The sequence below is a fragment of the Crocodylus porosus genome, unplaced genomic scaffold (genome assembly GCF_001723895.1).
Source record: "Crocodylus porosus isolate Cpor-Errol unplaced genomic scaffold, CroPor_comp1, whole genome shotgun sequence".
NCBI lineage: Eukaryota > Metazoa > Chordata > Crocodylia > Crocodylidae > Crocodylus > Crocodylus porosus.
The window spans coordinates 13,279,288-13,298,415 of NW_017728911.1; the positions used below are offsets into that span (position 1 = coordinate 13,279,288).

Sequence of the window (19,128 nt, forward strand, 5' to 3'; positions counted from 1 at the left end):
ACTGTAAGGGTGGCCAGAGCCTGGAATAGGCTTCCCAGAGAGGTGGTGCTCTCACCTTCCCTGGAAACCTTCAAGAGGAGACTGGATAGGCACCTGGCTGGGGTCTTATGGCCCCTCCCACCCCCAGTGCTTCTTCCTGCCTATGGTGGGGGGTCAGACTTGATGATCTGTCTAGGTCCCTTCCGATTTATTGATTCTATGATTCTATGTCATCAGTTTTCCAGCCTGTGTGTCTGCTTGCCGCTTGCCTGTGTCAGGCACAGTGAGCCTTGAAGAAACCGTCACAAACAGGCTTTTAGAAATCAATTAACCCTTGCCATTGCCCTGGACCATTGTTCCAGTGCATATTGCCTTACAAGCTAATTTCCAGAAATAGATACCCCATTTCTAGCCAACGTTCTCCAGAGTATGGGAAGCATTGACAAAGTTCCTTGCCCAAGAGTGGTACATCTAAAGAAAAGGAGCAACTGGCTGAGCAGGCGCAGATCCCATGGTGAAAGCAAGAGAGGCATAGGTAGGGTTCTGTCCTTTTACTTGTATTTAGAGCTCTGGGTGACCTACAAGAAATCTCTTATACCATTGTAAATGAGAGAATTCACTGGGGCCTTAAATGACTTTCGGTCTTGATGACTGTACCAAAGGACAGATGCAGATTGATGATGTAAAGATGAGATCAATTACAAAGTTTTTGGGCCCAGACCTATGAGGGATGTCACTTGCTAGATTTGACCTGTAGCTGTAAAATGATGACTAAGGGTATTATGCACTTTCCAAGAAATACACACAGGCTGGTTGCTGTCCCAAGTCCTGGGAGAACTTGGTTGGTGGCTAAACTCCTGACAGCTGATGAAAGGGATGTTTCCCCTGCTTATGTATCAGGGTGAATTTGGAGTACACATGTGAGTCAACTTCAAATATAAGGCATTTGTCTGCAGAACAGTCTAAAGCTACACATAAATATCCCAAAATGCCTTTATGGAATGTTTGTATGGCATTTATGCTCTCCTGCAGAGCACTGTAGGGAAATCCTAATGAACAATTCATCTTTTTACTACAATAGCAAACAAGGAAGCACTTGTTTTGTCCTGATGTTGTCAGTAAGACATCCAGTTGGGGAATTTTGGGCAACTGTCTTTCTGTTTTACCTTCCAGCAGTGACCATTCTTGAATAGAAATATGGCAGCCAACACAAATGGTTGTTGCAGAAATCTACCATAGACTCAGTATTCTGACAGTGGGGGACTTCAGACATAGGCTTAGTTGCCAACGTGAAGAATGCTAATTGCAAGGCCTTCTGTTTTAGGCATTTCTGGACATCTCTGTGCCTTCCCACCAGTCCCTGTGACCAAGTTGCTGAACAATAGGGTGATGCCCAAAAGCAGAAAGTTTTGGATATCAGACATTTTCTAAGTGTCCCACCAACCTTCTACGTACCTTACCTACTAGTTGAATACAGTATCTCCTGGCAAGGGCCAGTACATCTTCCAGACCACCAATTTTTGCACTCTACAGCCTGGAGGCTGGTAGAATGCATAGAACTGCTCAAGAGTGCTCTTAACAGAGGTGCAAGAAATTCTTGATCAGTGTAGGAATGTTTCCATGTAAAAGATGTATCGTGTTAAACGAGAGAGCTATTCTGTATGTTCTTACATTCTTAAACATGCCAAGTTAGAGAGCTGACTTCTCTCTAAGATCATAATAATACCCTTCTATAGCTCAGGCCTTCTTTTGGACATCTTCCAGGCCGCTTTTTTTTGCCACCTTACTATCAGGATGGTCATTTTGCTTGCCATTGTGTTAGCATATGATTAGTGTGGCCCTGCCTGTCATGAGATGGAGCTGGAGCAGGTTGCTCTGTTCCTCATCTGAATACCAATGTTTGGAGGATCCTAGGACTTGTGACAAGAACACCCAGCTCCAGTCATGAGTGAGGGGCTAATTAGCATATGTATTGTTTGTGGAGGGTATCTGAAGTACACACACATACTGAACAGTGCTGAGCTGTGGGGTCATAATGGCTTAAAATGCTGTTGTGTCTGGTGGGGCCCAGCTCAATGAGATACGTAGTAAATCATGAGCCTTGTGGCTTTGGAATCACGTCATGCATAGTTTGTACTATATACAAGCAGGTACGGAAGTACGGCTTAACAGTGTGTTTATGGAGTATGTATGCTAAAACTTGCAGTTGTTTTCAAAAGAGGGAAACTGCATCAATTCTGATAAGCTGAGTCTATCGGTACCTGTAGTAACTTCCATAGTATGTGGAAAAATAACATAGTTGTATAAAACTGGTAGTGTAGAGATCTAGCAAGATAGAATTAAGTATTGCACATGAAGTTAAGCCAAAAATGGTAATCTTGGGGGGAGGGTCTGATTCCCAAGACTTGGATGCAATATGGAACTCTCTAGCGTATGACAGTAATTAAATATAGATTTAAAATATGTAATTTTCCTTATTTAAGAATTTCCATATATATAGCACAAGTGTTATCAAATTACTAAATCTAATTTCAAGAATATTTTTATTGTACTTTTATTTCTTTTTAGCATCTTGCTTGAAATAGTTTTTGATCTACTGACTTATTTTGATTTCCCGTTTTAAAAAACTACAACTAGATGGCAGAGAGGGAAGGGAATGCTTGTAGCACACTTAGTGTATGATGTTATATATAGAGTGCTCCCTTGTATTTTTAATATTTTTATGGAAAAAAAAAGATCTATTTAGTGGTATTAAAAATTATTCCCTTTTTTGTGTGCAGTTTTGACGATATTCTGTGCCTCGCTGATTCTTCGTCTTTGTCAGATATCACCCTTGATGGCAATCCAATAGCTCAGGAGTCATGGTACAAACACACTGTTCTCCATCATATGATGCAGCTCCGACAGCTAGATATGAAGAGAATCACGGTAAGAACCTTTTACAAAATATTTTCATCTGATTGTATAAACATTGACATTGGCAAATAGGATTTCTGTGTTGTACATATAGAAAAACTTGTACTTAATCTGAAGTAGATGTAACTTGGACATTGCAGTAAATTATAGTTTGTCACTTTCTGTTCCACATTACACACAAGTGTTTACTCTTTTTGGTGAGCAAAATATTTTAAATGGCTTTCACTACGTATTCTGTATGACCACTGTCATAACAAGTGGTAAAGGATATCAGAGTTACTTGCTTTTGACACTGGACTGGGGTTTTGTTTTAAGGGAACTGTTATTCCTAAAACTACTGATTTTCTTGCTTCATTGTAAAGCTGCTCCGTAGAACCTTCCTCATCATAGTCTCTTCTGACTTCTTTCTATAATTTCAAGTACATGAAATATTACCTTGCAACTGTTACATAGGTGGCACTTACTTCTACTTTAAAGAACAGTCCCTTTTTAAGACCTTTCAACTAACTAGTCTCTGCACCTTCCTAAATGTGTCAACCCTATTACATAGTTGTTTTAAAATCAGCATCCTTAAGGATTCATTTTAAGTGTTTATACTTTATTAGATAGGAGAGCTACAAACTAACTTATTACTGAAAGCTTAGGAGTTGCATATTCATATGACTTCAGGAGCAGGGGATTTAAGAAAAAAAATCACGTGCCTCATGATCAAATTGAGAGCTGGCAACTTTGAATCCAAGCATTCTGGTAATGCAACATACACTGTCACTAAATCAGTGTCACTAACTGCAAGACTATGTATAAGCTGGTCTTTTTTGTGTTTGTGAGCTTAATTCACATGCTCAGTATGGGTGATTTTTGTCTGACTTCCCTTGATGAATAAAGGGAAGTCAGACTGATCAGATTATAGGCGTGTTTTTCATCTTCCTTATTCCCATGCCCATTTCACTCTCTTCCTCCTCCCTAGTCTTACTTTGCCTGCAGGAGAACTGTAGAATCTGACTTTTGTCTGAAAAGTACTTGTAATGGGTTATTACTCCTCCCATGGATCACTGCCTTAATATGATGGAGAGTTTTGTGTGCTACCAGTGACCTAGAAAGTGATGCTACCTGGAATTTTGTACTCTTTGTACTCCTGGTAGGGTCATTTAGGGCTGCAAGGTTAAGAGTGAGGTTCCCAGTTTAATAGCAATCCAAAAATAAAAAATAAAAGTCCTCAATGGCAAAGAAAGTGAATGAAGCAGGAATACTTCTCAGTGCAGCATAAATGTCAAGGGCACTACACACATGCCCAATTTAAGGTACTATAAAATGGGAAACAAGTTATAAAAATATTCCATGTGCAATGTAGCATATTTTCATGGATGGTTAATAAATTCCCTCAATTAACATGTAGCTGAGGCCAGCAATCAGCTAACTGTCAACTTTGGCCCAAGGTTGGAAGAGGGCAGGGGGGAGCCCTGCTGGGGACTTTAAACCCTATACCTGGCAGCTCTGGCTTTGTGGGAGCTTTATATCTCCTATGCCCAGCCAGCTGCTCTATCAGAGCTATCAGGTGTAGGGTTTTAATAATAAGCCAATTGCCAGCCCTAGCCCAGACAGCCCTGAGTCTTTAACTCTTGAATCAGCCAATGATCAGCTGATTGTCTGCGTAACGGCCCCAGATGGTCTGGGCCTGTGACTGTCCAGGGTTGGGGCTAATTGTCAGCTTCGGTCCCCAGACAGCCCTGGCTCTTGAACTAGACCTAGGACTGTTTGATTGGAGCCAAAAATCAGTTGATTTTCAACCCCACGTGTGGGGGGGCTGTGGCACCTGGCTTTTGAACTTTTCCTGTGCAGGGGCTTTATATGAATAAAATAAACATAAAATGTGTGTGTATAACTGTATTATGGTGCTAAGCTCCATATACAAACTAAACAGCTACAGATTTATCCAGTAAAACTTTATCTCTCTCTTGAAATTCTACAGACTTCTAGGACTCAAAAGAGCACAGCTCCTATTTCTTGAAAAAGTTTCCACTATAGTTCTTTCCATTTGCAAGAAAAGGGCATTTGAAGAATGTTCCAGTTGTATGGGGCAATGTGGTGGAAGAATTCTAAACAAAAATTCCTTTGCAGCTTTTAAGGACAGACCTCCTAGGGATTAGTACGACAGTTCACAGCTGTGACCTGATCAGTCAAATCATTTGCTAAAATAGATTCCTTTAGTAATACAGTATTTACTTGAATCTAATATGACCGTACGTTTAAGATGACCACCCCCGCATAATTAGATTCCATGCAAGAAAAAAAATTATCTTGGTATTATTTTTATAAACAGAACTACTGATTTAAAAACTATAGGAATACTGGTAAGTCGTAAATTAAATGCAACTCATAAATTAAATAAATGCATCCTCACTCTCACAGTCTTCACTGTTCTCATCCTCTTCCTCATCTTCCCACAAAACATTGTCTTCAGTTCCATCTATACAGTACTTCTTAAAGCCTTTGATAATGTATTCTGAAGATATCCTTCCCCAAGAAGTCATAATCCATTGGCCAAACCAGTGCTATGGCTGGCTTAATCTTTTTACCCAGTGTAAGTGCATTGTTCCCTGCCAAGATCCGGTCTAACTACTGACACTGTAAATGGTCCTTAAAGGGCATATTCACAATGACATCCAGTACTTGAAGCTGAGATGTCAAACCAACAGGTATGACTACATGGTCACAATTTATTGACCACATTTTTGCTTTCACATCTGGTGTTAAATGCCCTCTGAATGAATCTAGTACTAACATTCCTCTTTTCTTTAGCAGGTCCCCCAGATCTCCATTTTCACACAACATCCAGCCTGTCATTCATCAGTTCACGTGATATCCATTCTTGTTTGTGGCATCTGACTGCTATTCCTGGTGGCAACTTTTATTTTGGCAGTTATGCATTCCAAAATCACATAGGGTGGCAATTTTCTCCTATCTGCCAATACTGGTAACATCACTGGAATTCACGACTTTTCATTTCCTGTATTTCTCATAATTATGGATTTAGTGCTTTTTGCATGTATGGTGACATTGCTCGGTGTGTCAGAAAAGACTGGAGTTTTATCAGTATTACTTATCTGGCCCGGCAGGTAGTCATGAGTTTTGTATAGACCAATAATGTACTGCTGGAATTCAACAAGCTTTCCTTTGCAGTCTGATGCCAGCCTTTTTGTGCAAGTGATGTTCTTTGTCTCGGAGCTAAGCCATTATGTCGCATCATTCAGATACACTACCCACTACTTGATTTGGATTTTGAAGGGGAACGTTCAATTCCTTTGCTATTTCTTATGCCTTGAGTCAAAGGATTTTGTGGGCTACTGGCATTCCCTACTTTCTCTTTTCTTGAACATACTTGAGAACTTGCTTATCAATTTCACTGAAAGCGACCTTGTTTTGGACTCCCAAATGTTTTCTGTGTGGACTTGGCATTCTTGAGTTTTCTTTTGTCTCCATCAACGCACATTTGCTTCAATATTGTTATATTTCTTTCCTGCCTCACAATTTTTGTTTTTTCAACCTAATTTATAATTTTCATTTTAAAATTTGTATCACATCTGTTTTGGTATCTTTTACATTTGTACTGCTACGTCCTCTTTTTTCTGAATGATCTGTCATGGGGGTTTCTCTGCCACTACTCACCCTACAGAATTTACCATGGGCTTCTGTGATTTTAAATTTTGGTCAGTCAGTGGTGATAAGGCCCTGTAATCTGCTGCTTTCCCTGCTACTCCACCAAGTGCTCCCCTGCCAACCTGTCCCTCTTCTTGGTGTCCTCCTGCCACTTGCCTCATTGCTGTCAGGTGCCTTGTTGTATGCTGGTTCCCTCACTGCCACTGACTGGAATCTCGCTGTGTCCTAGATCCCTCACTGGCATGTTCATTCTGGGTTCCTTGTCACTGCTTCTTGGTCCTTTGCATGCTAGATCCCTTGTCAGCATTCTGAGTCCCATGTCATTGCTGCCAGATCCTTCACCACTGCATGTTGGGTGCTTCGCCTCATGCTCAGTCCCTTGCTACCACTGCTGGGAACCTTGCCATGTGATGAATGCACTGCTGTCACTTCTAGGAGTCTCACTGCATGCCGAATCCCTCCCTACTGCTGCCTGGAGCCTTGCCATTCATTGGGTCCCTTGCCACATGCTGGGTCCCTTGATGAGTGTTCGGTACCTTGTCACTGCATCCAGGACCCTCCCTGCAGCATGTAGGGTGCCTGGCTGGCCCCTGGAGATCCTTCCTTCTTGAGTGCTTGCCAGCCCTTGTGGGGTCCCCCCCTGTTGTGTGCTGGCCAGGGTCCCTGCTCCCTGTGTGAAGGCCAGGTTCTGCAGGATCCCACTGCTGTGGGGTGTATCTGGCCAACCTCTCCCCACAGTATACTGGGTCCCAGGCGACTTGGGTCACTCCCAGTTGCTGTCTGGCTGGCAGGTGTAGAGACATCTCAGCATGCACTGGCCAGGCTCCTTGCGAACAGCTCAGAATGACCTGGCAGGCACTGGCTAGGCAGTGTACTTACAGTGTTCAGGCTTTCTGGCCAGCACATGCTGAGTTGCTTTGAGTTGTTGCTGGAGCAGTGGGTGCTGCAGCAACCTGGCATATGGAAAGGGATCTGCCCAAGCTGCCAGCTTATGAGTAGTTGCTCCAGCACCCCCCCATTGACGCAGCAGCTCAGAGCAACTCGGCACAAGCTGGCCAGAAACTCTGCACGTTGCGGGGACAGTGCATGGCTGGTACCTGATGGGTCATTTTGAGCGGCATGTGGGGTTTCCAGCCAGAGAATGCAGAAAGCAACTCAGCACACCTTGGTAGGCAGCAGCTTGGAGTAACTCTCAAGTGGCCAGCCAAAAAACCTGCACACCGATGGGAGCTCAGGCATCTTCTACTGGCTGGCCATGGATGTTTTCTGGGGTCTGGTAAGTTGTATGAAATCATAACTAGTGACCTACTTAATTCGTGGTTTTGTGGAAACTGCGAAATCTGGGATTGTCTGCAGAATCAACAACAACAACAAAAAATTCCGGCTCCCTAGTGGTCCTCTCTGCCAGGGGGGGAGGGTGCTGGTTGGCATGGCATGAAGGGCAGCGGAGAAGATGGCGGCTGCCCCCTTGTCCCTCTTGCCCCCACCAGGGCCTCTCCATCAATTGCCACCAACGGGGTGGGACAGCCAGCAGTCAACATGGTGGCTGCCCCCGTGTTCCTCCTCCCTCCAGGTCTCTTTGCCAATCAGTGCTAAGGGGCAGGACCTCTCTGCTAATCAGTGCAGAAGGGTGGGGCCACTGTGAAATGCCTGCTGTATTGGTTCTGTGCACTGCAAATGGGCTGCAAGAAGCCCTTTGTCTGTTGTTTAGGTAGGTCCCTAACCATAAGATGAGGCTTGATTTTTATTTATTTATTCCCCGCCCCCACCATGTTGAATGGCAGGGGAACCTCATGTTATAATCAAGTAAATATTACTTTATTTTATTGAAAAAATATGTAAAAATAGAATGTGCATCCTAGTGCAGGAGTTTTCATGCTTTTTTGAACGTGTCTCTTTAGCCCTTATACCCAATGCACCTCTGTGTGTTTTGTTCCTTAGAAAGTGTCAATACCAGCATCAACACATGGCAATGCCTTTATTCACTGTGCATTGACTAATCAGAAGCTCCCCTGCCATTATTAAAATTTAGGCACATGTTCCTTGGCAAAGTGCCATGTACCCTTAGGGGTACACAGACCTCAATTTGAAAGTCCTAGTGTGCTTATTAATTAAACTGCTCCAATCTTGGTGATATTGCTCACCTGTTACATGGTGGTTCTGACCGAGATGAGTATCAGTAGTATTACTTTAGTACCAAAAGGAGCTATTAACACTGTTGTATGGGACACTTGGCACTTTTATTTTTTTTTATCTGAGATCATTGTAAGCATTGTGCCATATTAAAAGTTAAAACCATGTTCCTAGCAGTCACATGGTAATGCTTACTATGATCTCAGTTCACTCTAGACAGGTCTGGAGATGGCTTTGCCTCCCTTCCCTCCCCTCAACACAGACCCCAGTAGCAGGTGCTGAAACTCTTATGTCCACCTCTGAGGATATGTAACCCGCATGCCTGGAGCCTGCACCCTCCTCACCATATGACCAGCACAGGAGTACCTGTCTTTGACACACTGGCATGAGCAGACTCTCTGCTTCTGGAGGTGGGTGGAGAGAGGCATGTGGAGCTGAATCTGGGACAGGGTCCCTGCATCTGCACCTGCTGCTGCATCCAGGGGGCAAGACAGGTCTCTGCTGCTGGGAGTCTTGAATCAACTCTGGTGCAGTGCCAGGGCTGAGACCAACAATCGGTTTATCTCAGCCTTGCTACCATACTGAGTTTTGAACTTGTTTTATCTCCATGGAGTAGTTGAACAATAGCTGACTTAGTGTTACTCATGTTGCTTAATATGAGCTGCAGATATTCCTCCTGTGAAAAATCATAACTTTGCTATGATATGATCACACTTAGTGCACATTTTACTGGGTGAACGTGCATTTTAAGTGCAGTTAACACATCCTGGGTGCATGTACCGTGATGAAAATTGCCCTTTTGTGTGGCTTAATGGTGTCACACTGTACACGTATGCACGTTTTGGCAATTAAGTGAGTTTGTGTTGTCATAAACTAATCCTCATCCTGATGTGGGGTTTCCATGTGCACTCCCAGAAATCTGCCCATGTGACTTTTTTACTAACAGAACGACTGTAACATCCATAGCCTGCCCCAAATTGTCCCCAGATCCCCCATTGTCCAGAAGGATAATTGTTAATGTCCCACTGCTGCACACCCAAAATTCTTTGCCCAGAAACTTGTGATGCAGCTTGAAGGGACTGCAGCGGGCCCTTCAAGCACCACCCCTCCCCCCGGCAACCCTGTCTGACCTATCAGTCACTCCAGTGTGTTCCTGCGATTCTTCATGGTCAGAGGGTGGGGGTGTTCAGTATGCTGCTCAGCACCTGCCTTTTTTCTGCTGAGCATGGTGTCATGGAAGAGTGGGTGTAGGGAGATTTTGGACATTTGTGATTAGTTGGTGGTTCTGGCACTTCAATGCCTGGCATAGCACTTGATCTGCTAATGGCACCTATTCAAAAAGAGCATGGGGACCTCACATCCACATTTCCTCCCTGGCTTCTGCTAGGTTGCAGGTGTTTGCTGGGGTGATGCTTCATGGCAGGTCTGTTCATTGTTCCACTAAGCACTATTATCTGCAGCCCTGGGCAGATCATGGGTTTCTGGGGTCATTGCACACCCCAGCTTTTTAGGGGCAGGGGGCAGTTACAGGATCTGGAAGCGTGTAAGAATTAAAATGTAAGCAGCAGGGCTGTTGTAGAGATCAGTGGGGTGGATTGTTATGCAGCACCCCCTGCAGTAATTTACTGTGAAAAGCTCACTGAGCATTTGTTAAGATTTAAGACTCATGATAAGTAAACAGTAATGAAAAAAAAAACCCACTGTTTCAATTTAGGGGGCATAGAATATAACCCTGGAGGACTAAACCCCTGTCACGTGTACAAGGGCCTCTTCTTGCGACATGGACCTTAGAAGCACTGAGACAGTCACTTTGTTGTTTGCATGAGGACTGTAATACAAAGTATTCAGGAAAGGTGGCAAAAGCACACAGGAATACAATATGGAATAAACAAGTAAAAGTAAGGAATCGCCATTGCTGTTCCTAGGTGAAAAAGTGCATTTTCTGAGCCCATGAGGGGAGGGAGTGTTGCCCTTCTAAGAGGGATTATCCCTTTCCCCCTTTTTACAAGAACAGCTTCTTAACAATGAGAGGTGGGTGGTTAGGATGTAATAAGGCAAATGTTTAGAGCAGCGATTCTCAACGAGGGTGCCACGGCACCTGGTTAGGGGGTCCTTGAGATCCTTTCAAGGGTGTCATAGGGTACCATGCGTATTAGCACTGGTAGGTGTGCAGATATGATTCATAAGGTAAACCCAGAGATTTCAAATAGGAATCCATAGTGCTAAACACATTCTGACCTACTGCAGTGTTTCTTAGTTCTTGGCAACAGAAAATTGCTCTATTCTTTTCTGTAGTCAAAAAGGAAGTGAAAACTAAGAACTGGCACTTTTTGGAGGGTGCTTTGAGTCTGAAAAGGTTGAGAACTGCAGATTTAGATGAAGGGTATTGGCTTCTAGGCAACAGAGGGAGGGTATATAACCCTTTTCCCATGGTATGAACACCTTTGCCTTCTTGACAAGTACTTTTCCACTTCTGAGATTAGTGTGGACCTGGCCTTTCGAATCTGTTATGTGTATTGTGCTATTTGTCTGTATTGGAACCAAATGGACTTTCCCCTCATTGCCAGGCTGGCAAGGGTGGGTTGTGGTGTTTTTGCTTTTTTTCACAGCAGCTTAGGGATCTAATAGGTAGGATAGGATGTCGAGTTTAATGGGATAGGACCAAATGTGGAGAATGGAGGGACTATCAGGAGCCCTCTTGAAAGAAAAGAAGATGATTTGCTTTGTATGACTTATTACTAGAAGTTTCCCAGATAAATCAAAGTTCTGACCTAGTTAAGCTACCTCTTTTGTGTCATGCCTTATATGTCTGGGAGAACAAAATATTGGGCTAGAAAACAAAGAGGAGACTTCAAATCCATAAAAGAAAGCAACAGTAAGAATAATGAAAGAGCAGCTATTTATAGGGAATTTTAAGATGATAAAAATTGAGGTCAGAGAGTGCCCAAGGAGTTGGAGCTGGAAAGACAAGGGGCAAAAAATCTTGTATTTAGAAATCATTATAAATATATTGTTATAATCATGGAATAAAAATTCTGTGTTGTATACTGGAAGTTGCCCTGATTTTAATGTGTCATTCATTACCATCCAGTGGATCAGCACAGAGCCTGTTTTGTATCTGCCCTTTATACAAAGCCTGTATTTTACCCTTGGAACTGTGAAACTCTTTTATCCCAGCTTTGAAGCAAAGGTGACTCAAAATCTCTTGCTCTATAGATGTTTCTTCAAGCTCTACCTACTTTGTTGAGCTTATTTAAAATGACAGAGTTTTTACATTCCAAATTCAGCTACCATGTATTTGTTTTGAAGTACTGCACTTGAAAATATTCAGTGCCCTTTTTAGAAACTCTTTCACTAGTTTTTAAGCTTCTGAAGCCCATTTATTTTAGGGTTTATTCAAATGAGAGGTGGCTTATCACCCTACTTCTGTTTTCCTGTATGAAATTTTTAAACAAGTGTGTAGTGAATGTATAGATTAAAATGTTCTTGTAAATTATGTATATGTTCTCAGTGGACTGAGATTCTTTCAGCAAAACTGTCAAAGAAAGTACAGTATTGTGAATTAAGTGGCACGTGTTTTGTAGAAGAAAATTAGATGGATTTTGATGCTTCTCATTTATTTACAGTGGGGGCCTCTTGTGACCTGCAATCATATGTAGATCTTTTGAGATGCCTCTCTTCTTTAATAAATGGGAATTAAACATATTCCCATATCTGTATGATAGTTTTACCTAGCATAAGATTCTTTTGTCTAGACAAGTTTGTTCCCCATTCAGCATAGGGAAGAGAACCTTTTGTCACAGAATTGAGTACAGGTCAGGCAAACAGCTGGAAGCTCCCGATGGGGCCAGGGTGGCTAATGTGGCAGGGGGTGCATGGGAGAGTGTGGGGAAGCGTACTCTAGGCATGGTGTGGAGGAAGCATGGGGGGAAAGGGCAGCAGAAGGATTTCTGGGGAAGGCACATGAAGCAAGGGGAGCATGGGGAAGGGGCATATGGCCCGCAGAGGGATATGAAGAAGGGATGAACAGAGCAAAGGTGTATGGGGGAATGGTGGAGGGGAAGTGGAGTGCAGAGCAAGAGGGGTGCGGAGAAAGGTCATCTGGTGTAGGGGGTGTACGGGGAAAGGGATGCACAGAGTAGGGAGCAGTGCAGGGGGAAGGAGCATGTGGAGCAGCGAAGAGCTGCTATGGGTTTGGGCCCTGACCCTGATGGGCTGAAGCTGCCACTATTGCCTGGCCCGGCTAGGTATTCCGTGTCCCCAGAGGAGGCGGGACAGGAGCGTCTCCAAAGGTAAGGGGGAACAGGCACAAGAGGGGAACAAGTGGTAGGAGGGGGTAGATGGCAGAGAGGCAGAAACTGGGGGCAAGGGGCAAGAGGGAGACAAGACGTGTGGGGCAGGCTGCCTGACTCCTCCCTCCCCGCCCCCAACCACCATTTCCTCTGCCACTACTTCCCCTGTGGCAGTGGCAGGAGGGATGAATTTAAGAAGACCCTCCAAAAAATAGATTCTAGCCTTGGAAAATTAACAGAATGATAAATTGTCATGTCTACAGTTTAATAATGGGGGTTGTCTTAAATTCAGGGCCATCTTACACAAGTAAATACAGTAAATAGTTTATAGAATGGTAACCCTAAATTTCCTGATGTTCAGAGCTTAGGGAGTTTTTTTTCAAAATGTAGTATTCCTAAGAGGTTTTTTGTTGAACATGTATACATGTCTGTAAGTCAAGACATTTTAGAGTCACATTTCTACAAAGAAACTTTAAAACTGTTTCTGCACTTATCAAATTATGAAACACACACTTAGTTTAACAAATATTCTAACTGGTCTTCTAATTTTTAAAATGCAATGGGAAAGTTCTGCATTAGATGCCTGTCGACTCCATCCAGTTCTATCTGGGAACCAGTTCAGGTCATGTCCTGTCCAGAATCTGCATTTGGATAGTGAATGTGGTTAAAATGGCTAAGTAGTTGAGTATCTGGATATCTTTGTGCTAGTGATTTTTTGCCTCACCTTGTTATTAATAGTGGCAACTCAAAATTCTAATTCTGTTTGTAATCAAGTAAGGTGTTTTGTGTTGAAGGCAATTATGTTTGTAGTCTTAACCCAATTAGCTTTGGACAACAAATCACATTTTTTAATATTCTGTTGAGTTGTTGTTTTGGCATTATATCTTGAATGTCTTTTTGTAAAAAGGTAACTGCATACTATATTAATATTACAGCCCTTAAATTGCAATTCAAATAGTCATCTGTAGTTCCTCATCCTTTTTTGAAGATTCTCAGACTAAAAGATCTGCCAGGTTCTTTTTGATATTTATGTTAGTTAAGAAACCTTTTGAACTGGATATCTGACTCTGGTCAAACTCAAGCCCTGGTTTTCCAAGTAGGAGGAATTGGAAATACAACTGATGTTTACATCACCAATGCCTGTATCATATTACTACATGACCAAAATCAAAGTTGGCAAGATAATGGGAGCATCATAAACATACACAACATTGGATCAGAAAAAAACAGTATTGCCTTAATGAATGTAATATAATGAAATCTCTGACCCTGGACAGACATTGCATGTCTAGTGATTTAAATATGCCCTTGCACTGCTGCAAAAAGCAAACATACAGCTATTCTAGCAGTTTTTTTGTGGGGGGGGAGAAAAAAACCTGTGGTTTTATAAAGAAACACTAACTCTTTCCAAAAACAACTACTTGGCAGCACTACATGTCCAGTTACACAAAGCTCCAGAAGGTCTGCCTTGGTCCTCTGGCATCCCAAGAGGCTATCCCCCTCCTGCCGCCCCATCCTGACTCAAGGGTGTTTATGTCATTCCTTTTACAAGTGGCAAATGCAGTGGTTGGGGTGAAAGGGAAACTCTTCAGTACTTCTGAAGTGAAAGCAACATTTGAGCCATATGGGCTAGTAGCTTGGCTAGGGGGTTCATGTGTGCTTGGTGCAGAGTCTAGCTTTTGTAATTCATAAAGGCCGTGGCTGGGATGAAAGGAAAACTCAGGGTCTCTCCTGAAACAGAGGCCATGTCAGAGCTCATTGGGGTCATGGGAGAGCCTGGAAGTCTATGAAAATTATAGCAGCTAGTCACTGCATAAAATACAGCTAAAGGCAATGGCTGGAATGAAGGGAAGTCTCTGCAGCCCCCCCCCCTCCCACCTTAAATGGAGACAGCATCTGAACCTCCCCCTATTGCTGACCTTCTGCAGATTGATGAGGCAGGTGAATCATGGTGCCAGTACTTACATAGTCTTCCTGTACTGCCTTTCCCACTGTGGACCTGCCCACATCAAATTGGTCGGAAGCCACAGAGCATGCAGATAGCAGGGATCCATTATGGGCTGGAAGTGAAATAGATGTCTTTTTGGCAGTGGAAACTGAAGGGGTGTGCTGTGATGCTCTGTACTGGCAGCATGAGATGGGCAGAAGGGGGAGGAGTTTCTGGTGGGTGTGGGTCCCTGGGTGGCCTGTCAATCAGTGCTTTCCTATGTGCTTAGCTATCTATGGGAACTTTGGGAAATGGGCCTCTGCAGAGCATGCTGAGATCTCTGTATATATCGGTCCCCCTGGCTGCAAATTTGGGGAGATGATGAATATAAATTATGTTTGTTGTAAGGAGCTACAGATTCTGTAAGGGTGACTGCAGAATTTTTACGGGCAGGTCTGTTTGAACCAATGCTTATTTGCTTTGCAGGATTAACACAGCATATTGGTTGTGTGTGCGCTATAAGATTAATCAAGAAATGTTTACACGTTTGGGACTTGAATTTCCATAAAAAGTAATAAAAAATTGTTTTTGATCTTTATCAAAAAGTTTACTTGACTCTTTAAATTCCTATTCCAGTAAAACAAATGTGGACTTTCTTAGCTGAGTTGTGTCTTTTATAAAAGTTAGGCGGGGGCTGGACTCGATGATCTCCCGAGGTCCCTTCCAGCCCTGATGTCTATGAAATCTATGAAATAAAATGAAAACATATTAAAGTGTAGGGGTCAGCAATGTTTTTGGGCAGAGTGCCAAAAATACCCACAACCTCAACTTTTTATAAGATGCTGGCATGCCAGAGGCAGGTGGCAGGGGAGCTAAGGTACCTGATCCTTGTTTTGGCAGTGCAGCCCCAGCCACTTCCCTGCTGTCCCCCCGAAAGATGCATGCCAAGCAAAAATGCCTTTGTATGCCATACTCTGGCATGCGTACCAGGGGTTGCTTACCCCTGTATAGGAGCATAATGTTGAACAGCTTCACTCCAATCAATAACATGTCCAATCGATGGTATGTTGCTACATGTTGTTTCTGTTAGTTCAGTTTCATTCCTTCACTAAAGACTTTTTTTCTCCTTTTTAATTCAGAAATCTCTTGCTACTTAGAGATTGGAAAAATATCTTTCTACATGTGTTATCTTTCTATATATGTTAACAAAGTACTTTAAAATGCAATGTCTGGCAAAACAGAGGTAACTTCACTGCTTTAAAAAGGGAGAGTCAGTAGCTGCTTGGGATCATGCATCAGCTGTTTATGGTTTAACTGTTATCTCTATCTGGTCCTATAGCAAATGAACTTCATCACTTAAATTTAACCCTGAAATAAACAGTGTGAGAATTGTAGTGCTTTGATTACACTTGTATCTGTAGAGGAACAAGAAGACCTACCAGCTACATTGTACTGTTTCCAGTCATTTGCATGTTTTGCATAGGAGTCTGTCCCTGTGACTGGTTGTTTGAGATTATTATGCTGTATTTTCAAAGTACAGACACTGACTCCCTTGGGTCAATGTATAGAAAATATCCACCAACAAGACTTGCATTCCAGGATCCACTCTTTGCCTATATATGCTTGAAGATAGGAGAGGCTTGTGGTGATCCAAGTTTGTAGAAACCATCACTTCCTGTGGGATGTAATTCTGTACTTTCTTTCACATGATACTTGCTCAAATAAAACACGCATCTTGTTTTTGGAAAGCAGAATGTAGGCACTTATACGTGAGCATGGAGGCTGCTCCGACATGCTAGCATTCTAACTCGATTAACTGAGTGCTTGGGAACGTGGCAAGTGTTGTACTCCAGCACCCTCCTGCATCTTGTGTATCAGTGTCCCTGTGCTTAAAAATGGTGGTGGGGGCATTTGAACTAAAGATTGTTGAGTCATGGCCAACTGTGTGACGTGCAGTAAGTCCTCTTGCAAACATAGTGTCTAGGAAGTGTAGCATCAGGAATTTGCTGACATGCTAGACTGTTTCCTGGGATGCTGCACTTCTTGGATGCTCTGTGTTTTCAGGAGGACTTACTCTATATCACACACAGTTAGGCCCTGGGCTCTTGCAGAGGGCAGTAGCAAGACTGTTACTTCCTCACTGGAAGTAGTTCTTTATATAAGTTGCTGTAAATATAGGGTTGTTTCCACATCGGAGACTGTGACAGGGTGAGAAGTCCACCCTGTTATGCAACGGCAAAAACTCAAAGAACAAAGGAATACTTGCCACACCAATGAGCCTGGCCCAGGGAAAAGCTGCGCCAAGAGCCCTGAATGGTAATTAGCCTGATCAGCTGGGAGAGCTGGCTAGGCAGCAAATGGGATGCTGTGGTTAGCCTCATAGCTGATTGGCGTGGGGAATTAAAAGGGGAGCTGAGCAGGCAGTTGGCATTGGCCGGGAAGAGAAGAATACCCAGGAAGAAACCCAAGGGGATGCGGGGAGACGGAGACAAGGGACCGACCCAAGGGAGCTTGGGGGAGAGAGTCCCAAAGATTGCCTTATCTGCGGAGGCAGGATGATGCAGCAATTGCAGCATCTAAGCCGGTGAGTCTGAGTCTGGTGGGTGTGGGCAGCCACTCCAGGGACCTGGAGGAGAGATGGGACCGAGAGTTTGTGTGAGTTTGAGGCACTGGCCTCCTGTGACTGCCCTGAAGGATATGGGCAGAGAACTTATGGGACAGTCGGGTTGGGACCCAAGCGGGGAAGAACAAGGCAAGTTATCAGGATCAAGAAACCAGCCACCTAGAGGCTGATCAAGGCACCCCAGGGGCTGAGACTCCCACATATGTGTAAAATCATGACATCAAGTGTGGCGAGGGTAGGGTATGTGGATGGTGGAGCCCTGGGAAGCAGAGCTAGCCTTCTAAGTTACAGAACTAATGTCAACTGCCTTTCATAGGGCTGTATCCATCTTTGGTTCCTTTCTTTTCCATCTAAGTCATTGTGGGTGAGTTCAAGGTGACTATCCAGTCCAGCATGAAAGAGACAGTAGTTTTACTTTAGGAGTACACGGCAAAGCTTCCACACAGACCTTATCAGGATACTAAGCCAATAGCTCACTTCATGCTTCCGGCACTAGCTACAGTGCTTAGTTAATAACTATGGTTGTGAGACGGTTAACTTGAGACTGGCCTTTCAGTTTGCTGAGCAGATGCAAATTGCAGCTATCTTGCCATGTGTATGGCTTGTACAGTATCTCTAGGTTTGTGCCTTTTCTAACAAAGTAAAGTTTCCCTTCCTAAAATACTCTAATTTTTTTGGGAAGCAGGCTAATTTTTAGGGAAAAGGTATTTGTTGTATATGAGAAAATATAGTAATCAGGTGGTACTGGTAGTACTTTTCCTTAGTATTGCCTTGCCACTTAGATTCTGTACATTGTAAAGTGCACTTTGAACAGGTGAGGGTGGATATAATGGGGACCATTGGAAAAGAGTGCAAGAATGCACACGTGTACCTGGTTGTGGCGTATTATGCTACATGTTGCCCTGAAACTAGTTTTCTTATTTTCTGTGACCATTATAGCAATTGTGAAAGAGCTACAAAGTGTAGCATTATTGGTAAAATCATGTCAGGCAACAAGATTTTTCTGATTCCAGACAGTTCAGTGCTTTCACAGTTTCCTCAGAAGAGAATTATTGGAAGATGTCTTGTTTATTCTGTGGTGAGCCAATCCATAATCAATGGAACTACTGCCTTGTGATGGACACTGTGGGTGTTTACAGTCTCTGGTTCATCATATTCTTCAAATTGCCACAGGACTTCTGTACTTTTTATAGCTAATCAATATGCCATATTTTCTTCAAAGAAGACATGCACCCTGTTTTGGGAAGGTGGAATGAAAAAGATTTTTCCAGGGTCTTCTGTCATGTAGCATAGGCTTACCACAGCTGAATGCTCTTGGGTGATGCAGGAGGAGTAAAGTACTGTTCTCAGCATCACTCGCCCTCTTCCTGCACTTGCCAAAACTCAAGCTTTAACCATGTCACAGCTACTGCTGAAACGGCAGCAGATTTCCTTGGACTGTGGATTTTGCAGAGGCCTTTCCATGAGCAGTGGAATACGAGCTGCTGCCGGTGGCATCTGCTGGTAGTTGCCGACTGCTGGTTGGCGCACCCCCCCCGCCATCCCTTCCACCGCTGACAGTGCTGCCACATATGGCTTGCTGCCGCCATGCTTCCACCACC

The 19,128-nt window shown here is 43.4% G+C and overlaps 1 protein-coding gene across 3 annotated transcripts in view; it reads left to right on the forward strand.

Moving 5' to 3' along the window:
- Positions 1-19,128, forward strand: part of LRRC49 (leucine rich repeat containing 49) — a 125,800-nt gene that overhangs the window by 53,402 nt on the left and 53,270 nt on the right. For all 3 annotated transcript variants that reach the window (XR_002100751.1, XM_019533459.1, XM_019533458.1), the window contains one exon: positions 2,760-2,907. Coding sequence is in view for 2 of the 3 variants with exons in the window: in XM_019533459.1 (XP_019389004.1) it covers positions 2,760-2,907 (148 nt within the window). In the remaining variant the exon portion in view is untranslated. The remainder of the gene's footprint in view (positions 1-2,759; positions 2,908-19,128) is intronic.